Source organism: Nomascus leucogenys, chromosome 21 (assembly GCF_006542625.1).
Source record: "Nomascus leucogenys isolate Asia chromosome 21, Asia_NLE_v1, whole genome shotgun sequence".
NCBI classification, from domain to species: Eukaryota; Metazoa; Chordata; class Mammalia; order Primates; family Hylobatidae; genus Nomascus; species Nomascus leucogenys.
In genome coordinates, this window is record NC_044401.1 from 7703454 (window position 1) to 7720811 (window position 17358).

At 39.8% G+C, this 17358-nt stretch overlaps 1 protein-coding gene across 1 annotated transcript in view; it reads left to right on the plus strand.

Annotated features, from left to right (window-relative positions):
* The window catches only part of USF3 (upstream transcription factor family member 3), a 48607-nt gene that overhangs the window by 9515 nt on the left and 21734 nt on the right, over positions 1–17358 (plus strand). The window contains exons 2-5 of the mRNA XM_003261822.2: positions 9898–10013; positions 12404–12468; positions 13924–13952; positions 17093–17175. Coding sequence (XP_003261870.2) covers positions 12422–12468; positions 13924–13952; positions 17093–17175 — 159 coding nt within the window. The 5' untranslated portion in view covers positions 9898–10013; positions 12404–12421. The remainder of the gene's footprint in view (positions 1–9897; positions 10014–12403; positions 12469–13923; positions 13953–17092; positions 17176–17358) is intronic.

The window sequence follows — 17358 nt, forward strand, 5'->3', positions numbered from 1 at the left end:
GCACTTGGATCTTGGATTCTAAATTCCATTCTCCAATGAAAGGAACAAAAATTCCTCGGATGGAAAGCTGATTCTAAGAGTGGGGCAGGGGAAACACAAGATGAGCCTGGAGTATCCTGTAGTACCAAAAAGGAAGTACTAGGAAGGGTGTGTGTGTGTGTGCGCGCGCACGCGTGCGTGTGTGTACATGTGTGTGTGACTGTGTGTGTAAAGGGCACAACAGCTAATCCAAAAGAGCACCCAATGGCCAATGTGTGGACAATTTGAACAACATATTAACTCTAGCACTGAATTGTGATCTGAAGAATAAAATAAATCTCCATGAGTCCATACTGACATAAATAAATTATTGAATAAATAAATAGGGGAGAAGTGACAAATCTTCCTTGCAGAATAATTCTAAATACATAATCCTTTTTCCAAGAGGTAGAGATTAATTCTCCTCGCTTTGAGTGTGGGCTAGACTTAGTATTCACTTCCAAAAAATAAAGAACAAAAAGGGGAAGATAGTAATATAGAAATAGATACTTGAATAGTGTTAACAGGAAATTTGAGGAGGAAAAGAGTACTTCTTTTCACAACTTCTTCGGTATGATCTGAGTAGATAAATACAAGCATATTTCATTTGTGTAATGAAAAAAATCCAGTTAAGTAACAAAAAGAATAAGAAAGTAGGAAAATAAGAATTACCGTGATTATTGTTGAAAAGCTGGGAAAGATGTCATGTATAGATCAAAAGCACTGAGGAGGGGATGAGGCGGGGCAAGATGGCTGAATAGAACCCTCCAGCAATTGCCCCCATGCTGCAGAACAACTATCCACATAAAAACCAAATATCAGGTGGCCAGGCACAGTGCCTTATACCTGTAATACTGGCATGTTGGGAGGTTGAGGTGGAGGATTGCTTGAGGCCAGGAGTTTGAGACCAATTTGCTCAACATAGTGAGACCCTGTCTGTACAAAGAAAACAAACTCAGGTGAGTGATCACAGTACCTAGTTTTAGCATCATATCAAGGAAGGAGACACTGAAGATGGTAGGAAAGACAGCCTTGAATTGCCTACACCACCCTTCCCCCCTCCCCCAGCCCTGCAGAGAGAATCTCTGTGCTTGGGGGAGGGAGAGCAAAGTGATTGTGCAACTTTGCATTGGAATTCAGTGCTGCTCTGTCACAGTGGAAAGCAACACAGGGCAGAATTCAGCTGATGCCCACAGAGGGAGCATTTAGACCAGCTCTTGCCAGAGGGGAATCTTCCATCCTATCAGTTGGAACATGAGTTCCAGCTAGCCCCACCACTGAGGGCTAAAGAGCTCTGGAGTTCTAAATGAACTTGAGAGGCCACAAGGCCTGCAATTCCTGTGCAAGTCCTAGTGCTGCACTGGGCTTGGAGCCAGTGGACTTGGGGTGCACACGACCTAGTGAAATACTAGCTGGGGTGGCCAAAGGAGTGCTTGCATTACCACTCCTCCAACTCCAGACATCACAGCTTGCAGCTCCAGGAGAAGAGGGAAAAGTAAAGAGGATTTTTTTCTTGCAACTTGGATCCCAGCTCAGCCACAGTAAAATAAAGCCCCCATTCCAGACCATAGCTTCTGGATGACATTTCTAGACCAACCCTGGGCCAGAAGGGAACCCACTGCCCTAAAGAGAAGGATACACTCCTGGCAGAATTCACCACCTGCTAACTAAAGAGCAATTGGGTTTTGAATAAACATCAGCAGTAGCCAGGCAGTAGTTGCCATGGGCCCTGGGCAAGAAGCAAAACTGTGCTCATTTCAGGTGTGACCCAGAACAATTCTCATCTTTTCTCAAGCAGGAGTCTCTCATCAAGTCTCTCCTGCTTGAGAAAAGGAGAGGGAAGAATAAAGAGGACTTCGTTTTATAACTCAGGTACCAGCTCAGCCACAATAAAATAAAGCACCGAGTAGACTCCTAAAGATTCCAGGCTTTGGCTCCTGGAGTGCATTTCTAGACCCCCCACTGGGCCAGAATGGAACCCATGACCCTGAAAGGAGAGACCCAGTCCTGGCAGGATTCATCATGTGCTGACTAAAGAGCCCCTGGGCTTGAATAAACATCAGTGATAGTCAGGAGATAGTTGCCACAGGCCTTGGGCGAAACCCAATACTGTGTTGGCTTCAGGTGTGTCCCAGCAGTCTCAGTGGGTTTATCCACAGGAGCATTGCATGACTCCACCCCCAGCTCCAGGCAGCTCAGCATGAAGAAAGAAACTCCATTTGCTTGGGGGAAAATAAGGGAAGAGAACAAGAGACTCTGCTTGATACATTAGGGAATTCTGGATCTTACTCAAGACCACTAAAGTGGTACCTCTGCAAAAGACACAGCATTACTGGACTTGGGAGTGCCCCCTAATGCACATATGGTTGCAGTGACCAAAGACTTAGATTATAATACTTAATTCTTGTTGAATACTTAGAAAGCCTTCTCAAGAAAGATGGGTACAAACAAGCCTGACAAAACAAACTGGAATAAATATCTAACTTCTCAGTGCACAGACATTGACAAACATCCACAAGCATCAAGGCCATCCAGGAAAACATGACCTCACTGAATGAACTGAATAAGGCACCAGTGACCAATTCCAGAATGGCAGAGATATGTGACTTTTGAGACAGAGAATTCAAAATAGCTGTTTTGAAGAAGCTTAACAAAATCCAGGGTAACACAGAGAAGAAATTCAGAATCCTATCGATAAATTTAACGAAGAGATTAAAATAATTAAAAAGAATCAAGCAGAAATTCTGGAGCTGAAAAATTCAATAGACAAACAAAAGAATGCATCAGTCTCTCAACAGTAGAATGGATCCAGGAGAAGAAAGAATGAGCGATCTTGAAGACAGGCTATATGAAAATACTCAGAGAAGGCAAAAGAAAAAAAATAGGAAGCATGCCTACAGGATTTAGAAAATAGCTTCAAAAGGGGAAATCTAAGAGTTATTGGTCTTAAAGAGGAAGTGGAGAGAGAGATTGAGGTAGAAAGTTTATTCAAAGAGATAATATTGGAGAACTTTCCAAACCTAGAGAAAGGTATCAGTATTCAAGTCCAAGGAGGTTATAGAGCACAAAGAAAAATTAACTCAAAGAAGACTATCTCAAGACATGTAATAATCACACTCCCAAAGGTCAGATTTTTAAAATGATCCTAAAAGCAGCAAGGGAAAGAAAAAAATGAAAAAATATAAAGCATTTCCAATATGTTTGGCTGCAGATTTCTCAGTAGAAACCTTACAGACCAGGAGTGAGTCAGAGGACATATAAATAAAGTGCTGAAAGAAAAAGACTTTTATCCTAGAATATTATATCCAGTGAAAATACACTTCAAATATCAAGAGGAAAAAAAGACTTTCCCAGACAAAAGATGAGGGATTTTATCAACACCAGACGTGTCCTACAAGAAATGCTGAAGGGAGTTCTTCAACTTGAAAGAAAAAGATGTTAACAAGCAATAAGAAATTGTCTGAAGGTACGTGGTAACAGTAAATACATAGACAAATACAGAATATTTTAACACTATAATTCTAGTGTGTAAGCTACTCATGTCTTGAGTAGGAAGACTAAAAGACAGATCTATCAAAAATAATAACTACAACATTTTAAGACACAGTGTAATAAGATATAAGTAGAAACATCAGAAGGTTAAAAAGCAGGGGATGGGCCGGGCACGGTGGCTCACGCCTTTAATCCCAGCACTTTGGGAGGCCAAGGTGGGCAGATCACGAGGTCAAGAGATCAAGACCATCCTGGCCAACATGGTGAAACCTCGTCTCTACTAAAAATACAAAAATCAGCTGGGCATGGTGGCACGTGCCTGTAGTCCCGGCTACTTGGGTGGCTGAAGCAGGAGAATTGCTTGAATCCGGGAGGTGGAGACTGCAGTGAGCTGAGATCCCACCACTGTACTCCACCCTGGCAACAGAGCGAGACTCCGTCTCAAAAAAAAAAAAAAAAAAAAAAGCAGGGGATAAAATTTAAGTGTAGAGTTTTGTATTTGATGTAAAAAAAAAAAAAAGAGATTTTCTGTTTACTTTTATGTTCATGAAGTAAACTATAGTTTTTAAAACTAGATAATAGTTTTTATTAGTTTTCTCTTGGCTTGTTTGTTTTTACAATCAGAGTTAGATTGTCATTAGTTTAAAATAATGGGTTATAAGGTGTTATTTGCAAGCCTCATGGTAACCTCAGGTCAGAAAAATACAATAAATATGCAACATGTATAAAGCAAGAAATTAAAACATACTACCAGAGAAAAACACTGACATGAGAAGGAAGAGAAGACCATAAAATAACCAGAAAACAAATAACAAGATGGCGGGAGTAAGTTTTTACCTATCAATAATAATATTGAATGTAAATGGGCTAAATGCTCCAATCCAAAGACATAGAGTGGCTGAATGGATTAAAAAGGAAAAAAAAAGCCCAATGATCTGTTACCTACCGCAAACACACTTCTCTTATAAAGACACACAGACACACATAGACTGAAAATAAAGGGATGGAAAAGATACACCATACAAATGGAAACCAAAATAAGAGCAAAAGTAGTTATACTTATATCAAATAAAATAGATTTCAAGACAAAAACTATAAAAAAAGACAAAGAACATCATTATATAATTTTAAAGGGAACATTTCAGCAAGAGGATATAACAACTATAAATATATATGCACCCAATAGGGGAGCACCCAGATATATAAAGCAAATATTATTATATCAAAGAGAGAGATAGACCCCAATACAATAATAGTTGGAAACTTCAACACTTCACTTTCAGCATTGGACAGATTATTCAGACAGAAAATCAGCAAACATTAGACTGAATTTGCACTATGACCAAATGGACTTAATAGATATTTACAGAACATTTCATCCAACAGCTGCAGAATGTACATTTTTCTCCTCAGCACATGGATCATTCTCAAGGATAGATCCTATGTTAGGCCACAAAGCAAGTGGTTTTTTTTGTTTGTTTGTTTGTTTTTGGTTTTGTTTTGTTTTGTTTGCAAGATAGGGTCTCACTCTGTCGCCCAAGCTGAAGTGCAGTTGCATGATCATGGCTCACTGCAGCCTCAACTTTCCAGGCTCAAGTGATTCTCCCACCTCAGTCTCTGCAGTAGTTGGGACTACAGGCACATGTCACCTTATCTGGATAATTTTTTCTATTTTTTGTAGAGATAGGCTCTCACTATGTTGCCTAGGCTGGTCTTGAACTCCTAGGCTCAAGCAGTCCTCCCACTTCTGCCTCCCAAAGTGATGGAATTACAGTGAGCCACTGTGCCCGGACAAAGTCTTAAAACATTTTTAGCCGGGCTTCCCCGGTGGCTCACGCCTGTAATCCCAGGACTTTGGGAGGCCGATGAGGGTGGATCACAAGGTCAAGAGTTCAAGACCAGCCTGGCCAATATGGGGAAACCCCGTCTCTACTAAAAATGCAAAAAAATTAGCCAGGCGTGGTGGCGGGCACCTGTAATCCCAGCTACTTGGGAGGCTGAGGGAGAGAATTGCTTGAACCCAGGAGGTGGAGGTTGCAGTGAGCCGAGATCACACCACTGCACTCCAGCCTGGGTGACAGAGCGAGACACCATCTCAAAAAAAAAAAAAATTTTTTTTTTAATTGAAATAATATCGCTGGGTGTGGTGGCTCATGCCTATTCCCAGCACTTTGGGAGGCCGAAGCAGGCAAATCACCTGAGGTCAGGAGCTTGAGACCAGCCTGGCCAACATGGCGAAACCCCGTCTCTTCTAAAAATACACACACACACACACACAAATTAGCCAGGCATGGTGGTGAAATAATATCAAGTATCTTCTCTGATCACAGTGGAATAAAACTATAATGAATAATAAGAGAAACTTTGGAAACTATGTGAATACAGGGAAATTAAACAGTATGCTCCTGAGTGACTAGTGGGTCAATGAACAAATTAAGAAGGAAATTTAAAAATTCCTTAAATGAAAATGGAAACACAGCATACAAAACCCTATGGGATATAGCAAAAGTGGTAATAAGAGGAAAGCACCCACATCAAAAAAGTAGAAAAACTTCAGGCTGGACATGGTGGCTCATACCTTTAATCCCAGCATTTTGGGGGGTCAAGGCAGGCAGATCACCTGGGGTCAGGAGTTCAAGACCAGCCTGGCCAACATGGTGAAACCCCATCTCTACTAAAAACTACAAAAATTAGCCAGGCGTGCTGGTGGGCGCCTGTTATCCCAGTTACTTGGGAGGCTGAGGTAGGGAGAATTGCTTGAACCTGCAAGGTGCAGGTTGCAGTGAGCTGAGATCACACCACTGCACTCCAGCCTGGGTGACAGAGACTGTGTCTCAAAAATAAAAATAAAAAGTAGAAAAACTTCAAATAAAGAACCTAACAGTACATCTTAAGAAACTAGAAAAGCAGTATCAAACCAAACTCAAAATTAGTGGAAGAAATTAAGTAAAGATCAGAGCAGAAATAAATGAAATTAAAATGAAAACAAAATAAAATAGATTGACAAAACAAAATTTTTTTTTTTTTTTGGAGACAGAGTCTCACTCTCACTCACGCTGGAGTGGCACGTGATCTTGGCTCACTGCAACCTCCACCTCCCGGGTTCGAGTGATTCTCCTGCCTCAGCCTTAAATTACAGGCATGTGCCACCACACCCAGTGAATTTTTATATTTTTAGTATAGACAGGGTTTTGCCATGTTGGCCAGGCTGGTCTTAAACTCCTCACCTCAAGTGATATGCCTCCCTCGGCCTCCCAAAGTGCTGGGATTACAAGCGTGAGCCACCGTGCCTGGCCAAAAAGTTTGTTTTTTGAAAAGATAAACAAAATTGACAAACCAAGACAAAAAGAGAGGAGACCCAAATAAAATAAAAAATGAAAAAGTAGACATTACATTGGATACCACAGAAATTCAAAGTATCATTACAGACTACTATAAGCAACTATATACTAATAAGTTGGAAAACCTAGAAGAAATAAATTCCTAGACACATACAACCTACCAAAATTGAACCATGAAGAAGTCCAAAACCTAAGTAGACCAATAACAAATAATGATATCAAAGTCATAATTAAAAGTCTCCCAGTAAAGAAAAGCCCAGGACCCAATAGCTTCACTGCTGAATTCTACCAAACATCTAAAGAAGAACTAATACCAGTCCTGTTAAGAAAAATAGAGGAGGAGGGAATACTTCAAACTCATTCTATGAAGCCAATGTTACCCTGATACCAAACCAAACAAAGACACATCAAAAAAAAAAAGAAAACTACAAGCCAATATCTGTGGTGAACATTGATGCACGTTTGATCCTCCACTGCACTCCAGCCTGGGCAAAAAGAGCGAAACTCTGTCTCAAAAAAAAAAAAGAAAAACAGATAAACTCTGTTACAAATTCACATGCAGTTGTATATTTATACTCAGCAATAAAAATGAACAAACTACTAGATGAATTTCAGAAACATTATGCTTAGTGCAAGCTTTACACAAAAGAATTCCCAATCAATACATTTCTATGAAGTTCTGTGGTGAAAAAATTTAGGATAGGGTTTGCTTCTGGAGTAGGGGAAGGGATTGACTTGAAAGGGTCATGAAAGAACTTTCTCAGGCCGGGCGCGGTGGCTCAACGCCTGTAATCCCAGCACTTTGGGAGACCAAGATGGGTGGGTCGCTTGAGGTCAGGAGTTTGAGACTAGGCTGGCCCACATGGTGAAACCCCATCTCTACTAAAGATACAAAAATTAGCTGGGTATGGTGGCGGGTGCCTGTAATCCTAGTTACTAGGGAGGCTGAGGCAAGAGAATTGCTTGAACCCAGGAGGCAGAGGGTGCAGTGAACTGAGATTACGCCACTGTACTCCAGCCTGGGCGACAGAGCAAGACTCTGCCTCAAAAAAAAAAAAAAAACTTTCTCTGGTGATAATGTTCTGTACCTTGATGGGGTTGGGTCATATAGTTGTGTGCATTCGTCAAAACCCATTGAATATTATACATAAGATTTATGCAATTTATTATATGTAAGGTTTATCTCAAGGAAAAAAGTTTTGAAAAATGTGATTTTGATGCAGGTGATCTGAGTACCACACTTGAGAACTACTGGGTTTGTCTAACTTCAGGAATAGTTCTTCCATAAAAGCATAATAATTCAGAGATTACTAATGTAATCCTTTGGCATTCAAAAACTAATGGAGCCAAGATATTAATGGAGCCAGGTGCAGTGGCTCCAAGCACTTTGGAAGACTGAGGCGGGAGGATTGCTTGAGGCCAGGAGTTAGAAAGAGAGAGAGAGAGAGAGAGAGAGAGAGAGAGAGAGAGAGAGACCAGCCTGGACAGCATAGTGAGATCCCATCTCTACAAAAAATTAGCTGGGAATAGTGGTGTGTGCCTGTATTCCTAGCTGCTTAGGAGGCTGAGTTGGGAGGATCACCTGAGCCCAGGAGTTTGAGGCTGCAGTGAGCTGTGATCATGCCACTGCACACCAGCCTGGATGACAAAGCAAAATCCTGTCTCTAAAAACATTTTTAAAAATTAAAAAAAAATTTTTAATGACACTTTAAATATTTTAAAGCATATATTTATAGTTATGTAAATATTATATTAAAATATAATTTCTTTATTAATAAGCTAATTATTAAGTGGACAGGGATTTATGAAAATATTGTATAGTTCCTTTCCAATAGATGCTCTTTTTTTTAGCATCAGGAATGCAATTTTAATAGCATGAAAATTGTACCTATAAATAATTTTACATTGAGATGGATATTCATAATGGCATTTGGTAAATGGGATGATTTGTATTTACAGTTGTCTTCCTCTTTCAGTTAAATTCCTGGCTTTCACCTGAGTGCAGAGAATATTTACTTTTGTGATAGACCCTTAGTGTCATTGACTTTAAGATTTTAGATATTGGTTATTATTGACTGAGCCCAGAAAAAAAAATATTCTAGATGTTTAGACAACTAGAACTTTTACTTTATGTACCTGAATTATATGTGAAATTATCTGCAGACTTTCAAAAGGGCTGCAGGGGAAAGGCTGGAACTAGGGTATTGGTCAGATGCTTGAACTTTCACCAATTAAAGATAACTGCCTGTGTTTCCAGCTTTTTCCTATCAGAGTCACCTGGGGCACTTATTAAAATTCAGATCCCTCTCTTGAAGTTTCTAAAACTTTTTCTGTACCTAAAAAAACCAAAAACAAAAAAGAAAAAGAGAAAGGAAGGGAGCCAGGGAGGAAAGGAGGGAGAAGGCAAGGGAAGGAGAGGGGAGGGTGAGGGAGGGGAGCAGAGGAGAGGGGAGAAGATCACCCAAGGAGATTGTTGAAAGTGCAAATTCCTGGGCCCTACCCAGACCTCTCATTCGTCATGTTTGGAATGAAGCCCCCAAATTTACATTTTTAAAGAACACGTACAATGCAAAGGTCTGAGGGCTGTCTTCCTAGTGTCACTGCCTTAGGGGAAGGTTCCTATGTAAGTTTTCAGACACTCTTAAAAGAGAGAAGTAGGAGGTAGGAGATTGAAGGAAAGGTAATTTTAGAATTGAGGACAGAAGTTAGGGTAAGACCCAAGTGGAGGACCTTGAGTAACCAGCAGCTAGTGAGGACCTAAGGGACAATGAGCATGCATAAGAGAAAACAAGAGAATCCCCTCTTGGGGACCATCCATTGGCTGTAAGACTACCATCTTTGTGGGGGCGGAGCATTGGTAACCAATAGGAAAGTGACTTTTGAGAGCAACTGCATTGATTTGCTTTCAAGTGTGGGGAGAATTCAGGATCATCCTTCGTGGCATTAAAAATCTGCTTGCATGCCATAGGTTGTCAGCCCTTGCCTTAACGCGGTGCTAATGGACACCTAGCAACTATAAACATTCATTGATTTTTCTCTTGTGTAGTAAGAAGAAAGCATAACCCATAGACCATCTTCTGGCAGAAGATGATACATTTGGATCAGAAACAGGAGGCATTGGAAGCCAGGAATCAAAAGTGAAGAAACGCTGCAAGCCCTTAGGTGAGAAGGTCACAGGGATTATTCATTTACTTATTTAATTACATGTTCCCCACCATCACCATATGATTACCTAATGTGAGCTCATTGCTTTTAGGCTGATAGGTACTTCACAAATGGTAGGGAAAAGGTGGAATAGGAATAAGCTGCTAGACATGGGTCTTGATGACACATTTCTCTACAGGCTGCTTCAGTCAGTACTTTCTGTCATCCCCTTCCTGCATTCGTGTCTACTTATTTCCCAGGACCCTTCTCCCTCCTCCCTAGGGCTAAAGTTAACCTTGAAATATCTCACTAACATTTAAAGCTAACATTTATTAAATCCTTATTACTACTAGGTAACGTGGTCTTGTGCTGTCCCCGCAAAATTTCATTCCCTGCTCGGAACAATCAAATAATGTAATACTGTTATTATGATTCACGGTGTAGATGAAGCATCTGAGGTTCTGAGGGTTATGTAACTTGCCCAAGACCTGACAGCTAGGAAGCGGAAGAAACAGATTTTAAACTCATGCTTTCTAACTTCAGACTTCATACTTGCTACTTTTTCTCTCTCTCGGAGAAAAAAATGGGAAACCACACTTGCACCTCCTCCAGTGTACCACAGCAGGTATCCCAACTTGGTAGACTCATTTTGAAAGGTTGTTGATATGGTTTGGCTGTGTCCCCATCCAAATCTCATCTTGAATTGTAGTTCCCATAATCCCATGTGTCATGGGAGGGGGCCCAAGTGGGAGGTAATTGAATCATGGGGGCCGTTACCCTTATGCTGTCCTTGTGATAGTGAGTGAGTTCTCATGAGATGATAGTTTTATAAGGGGCATTCCTCACTTTGCTCGCCACTTCTCCTTCCTGCTGCCATGTAAAGAAGGATGTATTTGCTTCCCCTTCCACCATGATTCTAAGTTTCCTGAGGCCTCCCCAGCCCTGAGGAACTGTGAGTCAGTGAAACGTCTTTCCTTTGTAAATTACCTAGTCTTGAGCATTTCTTCATAGCAGCGTGAGAGTGGACTAACACAGTAAATTGGTACTGGGAGTGGGGCACTGCTATAAGGATACCTGAAAATGTGAAAGCAACTTTGGAACTGGGTAGCAGGCAGAGGTTGGGACAGTTTAGAGGGCTCAGAAGAAGACAGGAAAATGTGGGAAAGTTTGGAACTTTGTAGAGACTTGGAGGGCTCAGAAGAAGACAGGAAGATGTGAGAAAGTTTGGAACTTCCTAGAGACTTGTTGAATGATTTTGACCAAAATGCTGCTAGTGATGTGGACAACGAAGTCCAGGCTGAGGTGGTGTCAGATGGAGATTAGGAACTTCTTGGAGACTAGAGCAAAGGTGACTCTTGCTATGCTTTAGCGAAGAGACTGGAAGCATTTTGCCCTGCCCTAGAGCTGTGGAACTTTGAACTTGAGAGAAATAATTTAGGTTATCTGGTGGAAGAAATTTCTAAGCAGCAAAGTGTTCAAGAGGTGACAGAGCACCATGATTGTAGGTTTCCAGAGGCCTTCTCCAGCACTGTGGAACTGTGACTCAATTAAACCTCTTTCCCTTAAAAATTACCCAGTCTCATGTATTTCTTTATAGCAACATGAGAACAGATTAATACAGTTGTCAATCTCTGGGATATAAAAGCATCACAGCTTTCATTAATGAAATTTTTGAAAGTCAGAGAAGAGAATGAAATCACCAAAATATCACTACCCTTACTTAACTATGATTAATATATTAATGTATTTGCTTTCTGGCCTTTTCCATATGTGTATATATTTTCCAATAGTGCATGTATTATTCAGTAGCCTGATAATTGAAATATAGATAGAATTTTCGTGCCCAGATTTTAATGACAGTCAAATGATAATGTGAGACTTCTAGCAGTTTGAAGTTAACGCCCAACAAATGAGTGAGTGAATGAATGCTTGCTTTCATGTATGGAATATTACATGTTTGTGCTCTTGTCACATTTGTTTTTTTGTGTGTTCAGAGTAGGGAACCATTGTTTTAGTTTAAATTCTGTATAACACTTCACATGAACAAATAGCATACTCTCCCAACTCAAGTATGTTCTACCTATCTTTCCAGCTCTTGCTCAAATTCACATCCCCTTTAAGCTTTTCTTGATTTCCAAGCCTGCAGTGATCTTTTTCTACTCAAATTTTCTCAAGCACTTTCTGGCTATACCTCACATTTGATATTCACCATTTTCTACATTTGCTAATTTTAGTACTTTTATGCTATTTTCTTATACTTCTTTCTATCTGCAACACCTAATCCAATGCTTTTCAATGTCAATTTTATTTTTTAGCATTTTAATATTCAAATCAAATTGCTATTGATCAATTTTTATAAGATTCTAGAATAACTCAGCTTTCTGGTGTGTCTTTCTATCCTTTTATAGGTTCCTATTACTGTAACCATGCCAGAAATGACAGAGAATGAGATGCCTACAAAAAAGCAGCACAGGTATGTATCCACAGCCCCAATATAATATGCTTTGGTCAGATAAGAAGCAGAATTAGTTCCTATTTTGCTACATAGGTAGTCCTTAGAGAACTTTTATTTAGATATCTAGGAAATTATTACTGTCCAAAAATATTTGTAGATAAATACAGATTTACTGAAAAAGGTATATGGTTAAAAATTATCTGTCCTGGCCGGGTGTGGTGGCACACGCCTGTAATCTCAGCACTTTGGGAGGCCGAGGCTGGAGGATCACCTGAGGTCAGGAGTTCAAGACCAGCCTGGCCAACATGGTGAAACCCCGTCTCTACTAAAAATACAAAAATTAGCTGGGTATGGTGGCATGTACCTGTAGTTCCAGCTACTCAGGAGGCTGAGGCAGGAGAATTGCTTGAACCTGGGAGGCAGAGGTTGCAGTGAGCCAAAATCACACTGCTGCACTCCAGCCTGGGTGACAGAGACTCCATCTCAAAAAAAAAAAAGAAAAAAAATTATCTGTTCTTATTCTACTAGCAGTATAACAAGAATGACGGTCAGTAGTTATATATTACCAAATCTATGTTAAATGTTTTGTTTCTAATGACATTTTCACTTGCCTATAGTATTAATTTTTATGTATCCTAAGTTCATTTAGGCTCTAGTCAGTTTGAATAAACATTTTGTGACATTATAATCCATTAATGCTAATATACATATCAGAACAATGTTACTTCTGGTTCTTTGTATAACCTTTTTTTCTGAGTTTCTAGCACCTTTAGCAATGTTTCTGCTTAGAATTGCATGGCCAGTGCTTCTACTAATATTAAAATCACTATTCTCTTTCCTTACCAAATAGCTATTAGAGAATGCTAATGTTTTGAGTAATTGTGTATAAAAGGGAAAGTCAATGCTTTTAGTAGATTGGCTCTCAAGAAAATTTAAGAGTTTGGACAACCTAAGGTACACAAATACAAGATAGCTCAGATGCCACTTGTCTGTGCACGGGTGCTGTTGGCTGCCACATCTCCCTCCCTAGGGATTACAAAACTACTCTCTGCTGTTGCTTGTGTCTCCTGCACACCCACACCCATACTGGTCCAGGTGCCAAGACAAACATCAGAAATCACCTACTTGGCACATCACTTCGTGAATTTACCAGCACCTAAGTTACATTTTGAAATAGTTAATTAAGCTGTTCAGTGATTGATTCATTTCCCAACCTATGACTTCTGGGTATGGAAGAATAGAGAGTTGTAGTTACCTCCAGAAATTGTGGTTTCTAAATTTATATTGAGGTTCTCTGCCATTAGATTTTTCATACCATAATATATATTAAGGAAATGTTTCTTCAGATTGTTTCTTATTGCTGCAACGAATACAAATTCATAAAATTTAATTTTATGATTCTTAAAGTATAAAATGGTAAAAATACTTTCCCATTATTTTCACGTTACCTTTTATCTGTACTTTTTGTTTCAGAAAGAAAAACCGGGAGACACATAATGCAGGTAGAAACAATTTAAATTTTACCTGTTAGCATTTTTTGCATTCAAAATGAAATCATACTGCAGTTGATTATAAGTTTTTATGTTATAAGCAAGGAATCATTATTCATTATGTTTTAGGAAAATGTTCCCTTATTGTTTTTAATTGACAAAATACACCCTGAGTCTCATGAAGATGGCTTGCTTATCATCTTCTGATTCATAGTCTATTTAGATAATTTAAGAGATTACTGTATCCCTGGAGCTAGTGTTTTAAGTGATTTTACCTACCAAGGTAGTCCAGATATTATTCTCCTAGATAGTATGAAGGGTATGTATCTTTGCAGCAATTCCCTAGGGGGCTGGCTGCCTAGAGGTATAGCTAAGAGATGAGCAGCAGGCTATAGATCCTAAAGGGCCTTGCAGTGTGAACAGTCTTAAATTAAGTTCTGGAGTCCTCAATTATAGGAAAAAGTATAGAAAATAAATATTGGATTTTTTCTCAAATACTGAAATTACAGGCCAAAGCCAGATAAACATCTATAAAATTAATTGTGCATACATTTGGAATTTGGCACACTGTATCTATAAATGATACCTTCCTTTGTCTAAGGAAAGGACCCTTGGGAAAATTTTATCTATGGAAAAGTATGTTGAACACTGGTGGGATATTGCTGTTTCTCAGAATGTGGAGTTTATTGCCTTTGAAACTCCATTTTTCAGCAGGGGGTAAAAAGTCTTAATGTTGGCTTTTTTTTTAACCTCCATGCATTACAAAATCTACTCTCAGAAACCAACAAATACTATTATTAGAGAATTCAGAGGAAAGGTAAGCACAGTTTATTGCTTTGATTTTTTTGGGCTGTATAAATTAATGTTTTTGACCATAAGAGCTAAATCTTTTTGATTGGAATCAGCTGTCACATGGTGCCATAGATATGTGCTTATAGGCTGATCGTGGTGGCTTATGCCTGTAATCCCAGCACTTGGAGAGGTCGAGGCAGGTGGATCACCTGAGGTCAGGAGTTTGAGACCAGCCTGGCCAACATGGCGAAACCCTATCTCTTCTAAAAATACAAAAAATTAGCCGGGTATGGTAGTGCGTGCCTGTAATCCCAGCTACTCAATAGGCTGAGGCAGGAGAATCGCTTGAACCTGGGAGGCGGAGGATGCAGTTAACTGAGATCGTGCCATTGCACTCCAGCCGGGGTGACAGAGTGAGGCTCCATCTCAAAAAAAAAAAAAAAAAAAAAAAAAGAGATGTGTTTACCATAACTTACTAAGAAAGACTAATTAGGTGTCATTGAAAAGGATGCCAGGCCAGGCATGATGGCTCATGCTTGTAATCCTAACACTTTGGTAGACCAAGGCAGGAGGATATTTTGAGCCCAGGAGTTCAAAACCAGCCTGGGCAACATAGGGAGACCCCGCCTCTACAAGTAATAAAAAAAAATTAGCCAGGCATGGTAGTGCATGTCTATGGTTCCAGCTACTCTGGAGGCTGAGGTGGAAGGATTGCTTGAGCCTGGGAGGTCAGGACTGCAATGAGCTGTGATTGTGCCACTGCACTCCAGCCTGGGCAACAGAACAAGACTTTGTCTCAAAAAAACAAAAAAAAAAGGAAAAAGAAAAGAAAAAAGGATGCTCTTACTGCTAGATCATAAAGCAAAAAATATAAATATTTTGCAAAACACGTCACACCCATGCTACTGACAGATCATCTACTTAGAAGCACTGGAATCCTTTGTTAAAAAGGAATGTTTTAGAAAACTTTGTAAAGGAAAATAGCCAATACTAATGTTTCCACTTACAGAGTCTTATATAAATTATTTGTATAATGTCTTCTATCCTTTGACCCCTTTTAAATTTGTAACACATAAGCCTGGAACATTTCACAGTTGATTGAGAAGCTGTCGGTTGCTTTGTTTCTTTGATGGGAAAGATCCAACACAGCCAAAGTGGAGAGTCCAGATCCCAGATCCCATAGAGAAAAACAAACCAATACTCTTTCTTGTCTATTTTAAGTCATAACTAATAGCTGTTTCTATTCCAAAAAGGCCCAGTAGTCATCCAAAAAGGTGTTTTAAGGTTCTTTAATCTGCCAAGAAAGGCCTCATTTGCCCATTTGCCATAAAGAGGCAGCTTTCTAATAACTTGCTTGTTAGTGGATTCTTTAAATTTGATTATCATTAAAATCTCTAGTAATTACTTGAACTATAATAGAATGATGGCCTAATAGTAATGAAATATTAGCAGTTGCTATTTGTTTTTAATTTGAAAGTAATTATTATCAATGATGGTCTTTAAAATTTTAAGGTCTGATGCAGTGACTCACGTCTGTAATCCCAGCACTTTGAGAGACTGAGGTGAGCAGATAGCTTGAGCTCAGGAGTTTGAGACCATCCTAGGCAACATGGCAAGACCCTGTCCCTACTAAAAATACAAAAAAAAAATAGTTGGGCATGGTGCTGCATGCCTGTGGTCCCAGCTATTTGGGAGGCTTGAGCCTAGGGAAGGAGCTGAGGGCAGGAGATTGTAGTGAGCTGAAATTGCACTGCTGCACTCCAGCCTGGGGGACCCTGTCTCAAAGAAAAAACAAAATGCTAATGAAAGTATTGCTTATGTAGATTTCTATAACACTAGACTTAAAAAGTGACATCTTAGACATTTTACTTATTATAGTTATTTATAGTAGATAATGTTTGATAAGCCCTTCCCCTTCCCCTTCCGCTCCCCTTCCCCCTTCCCTTTTTTTTAATGTTTATTTTCAGACGGAGTCTCGTTCTGTCACCCAGGGTGGAGAGCAGCAGCATGATCTCAGCTCACTGCAGCCTCCATCTCCCGGGTTTCAAGCAATTCTCCTGCCTCAGCCTCCCAAGTAGCTGGGACTACAGGCGTGTGCCACCATGCCCAGCTACTTTTTGTATTTTTAGTAGAGATGGGGTTTTGCCATGTTGGCCAGGCTGGTCTCGAACTCCTGACCTCAGGTGATCCACCCGCCTTGGCCTCCTGAAGTGCTGGGTTTGCAGGTGTGAACCATCACGCCTGGCCATTGATAAGCATTTCTTAGGGATTTCTTTACCTAAAACTTCTTTACCCTGGTTGAATGAGGGCGCTTTGACTAAGTAGTGTAAGGTTTGATAAACGAATTTTCTCCCATCTAGTGGAGAGGCATAGAAAGAAGAAAATCAATGCTGGGATAAACAGAATAGGAGAGCTGATCCCATGTTCTCCTGCCCTGAAGCAGGTAAGAAGTCTACTCAAATCTTCATTCATTACTTATGAACAGATAATTCCCTAAGTTGTTTTGGTGCTTAGAATGATTATTTTTGTTGCTTTCTATTTCTGTGTATGGTTCTTTTGAAGTTAATAATTGCCTTGTTTTAATTCTTCCAACAATCTTTTAGTACAGTTTCTTCATGGTCAAATG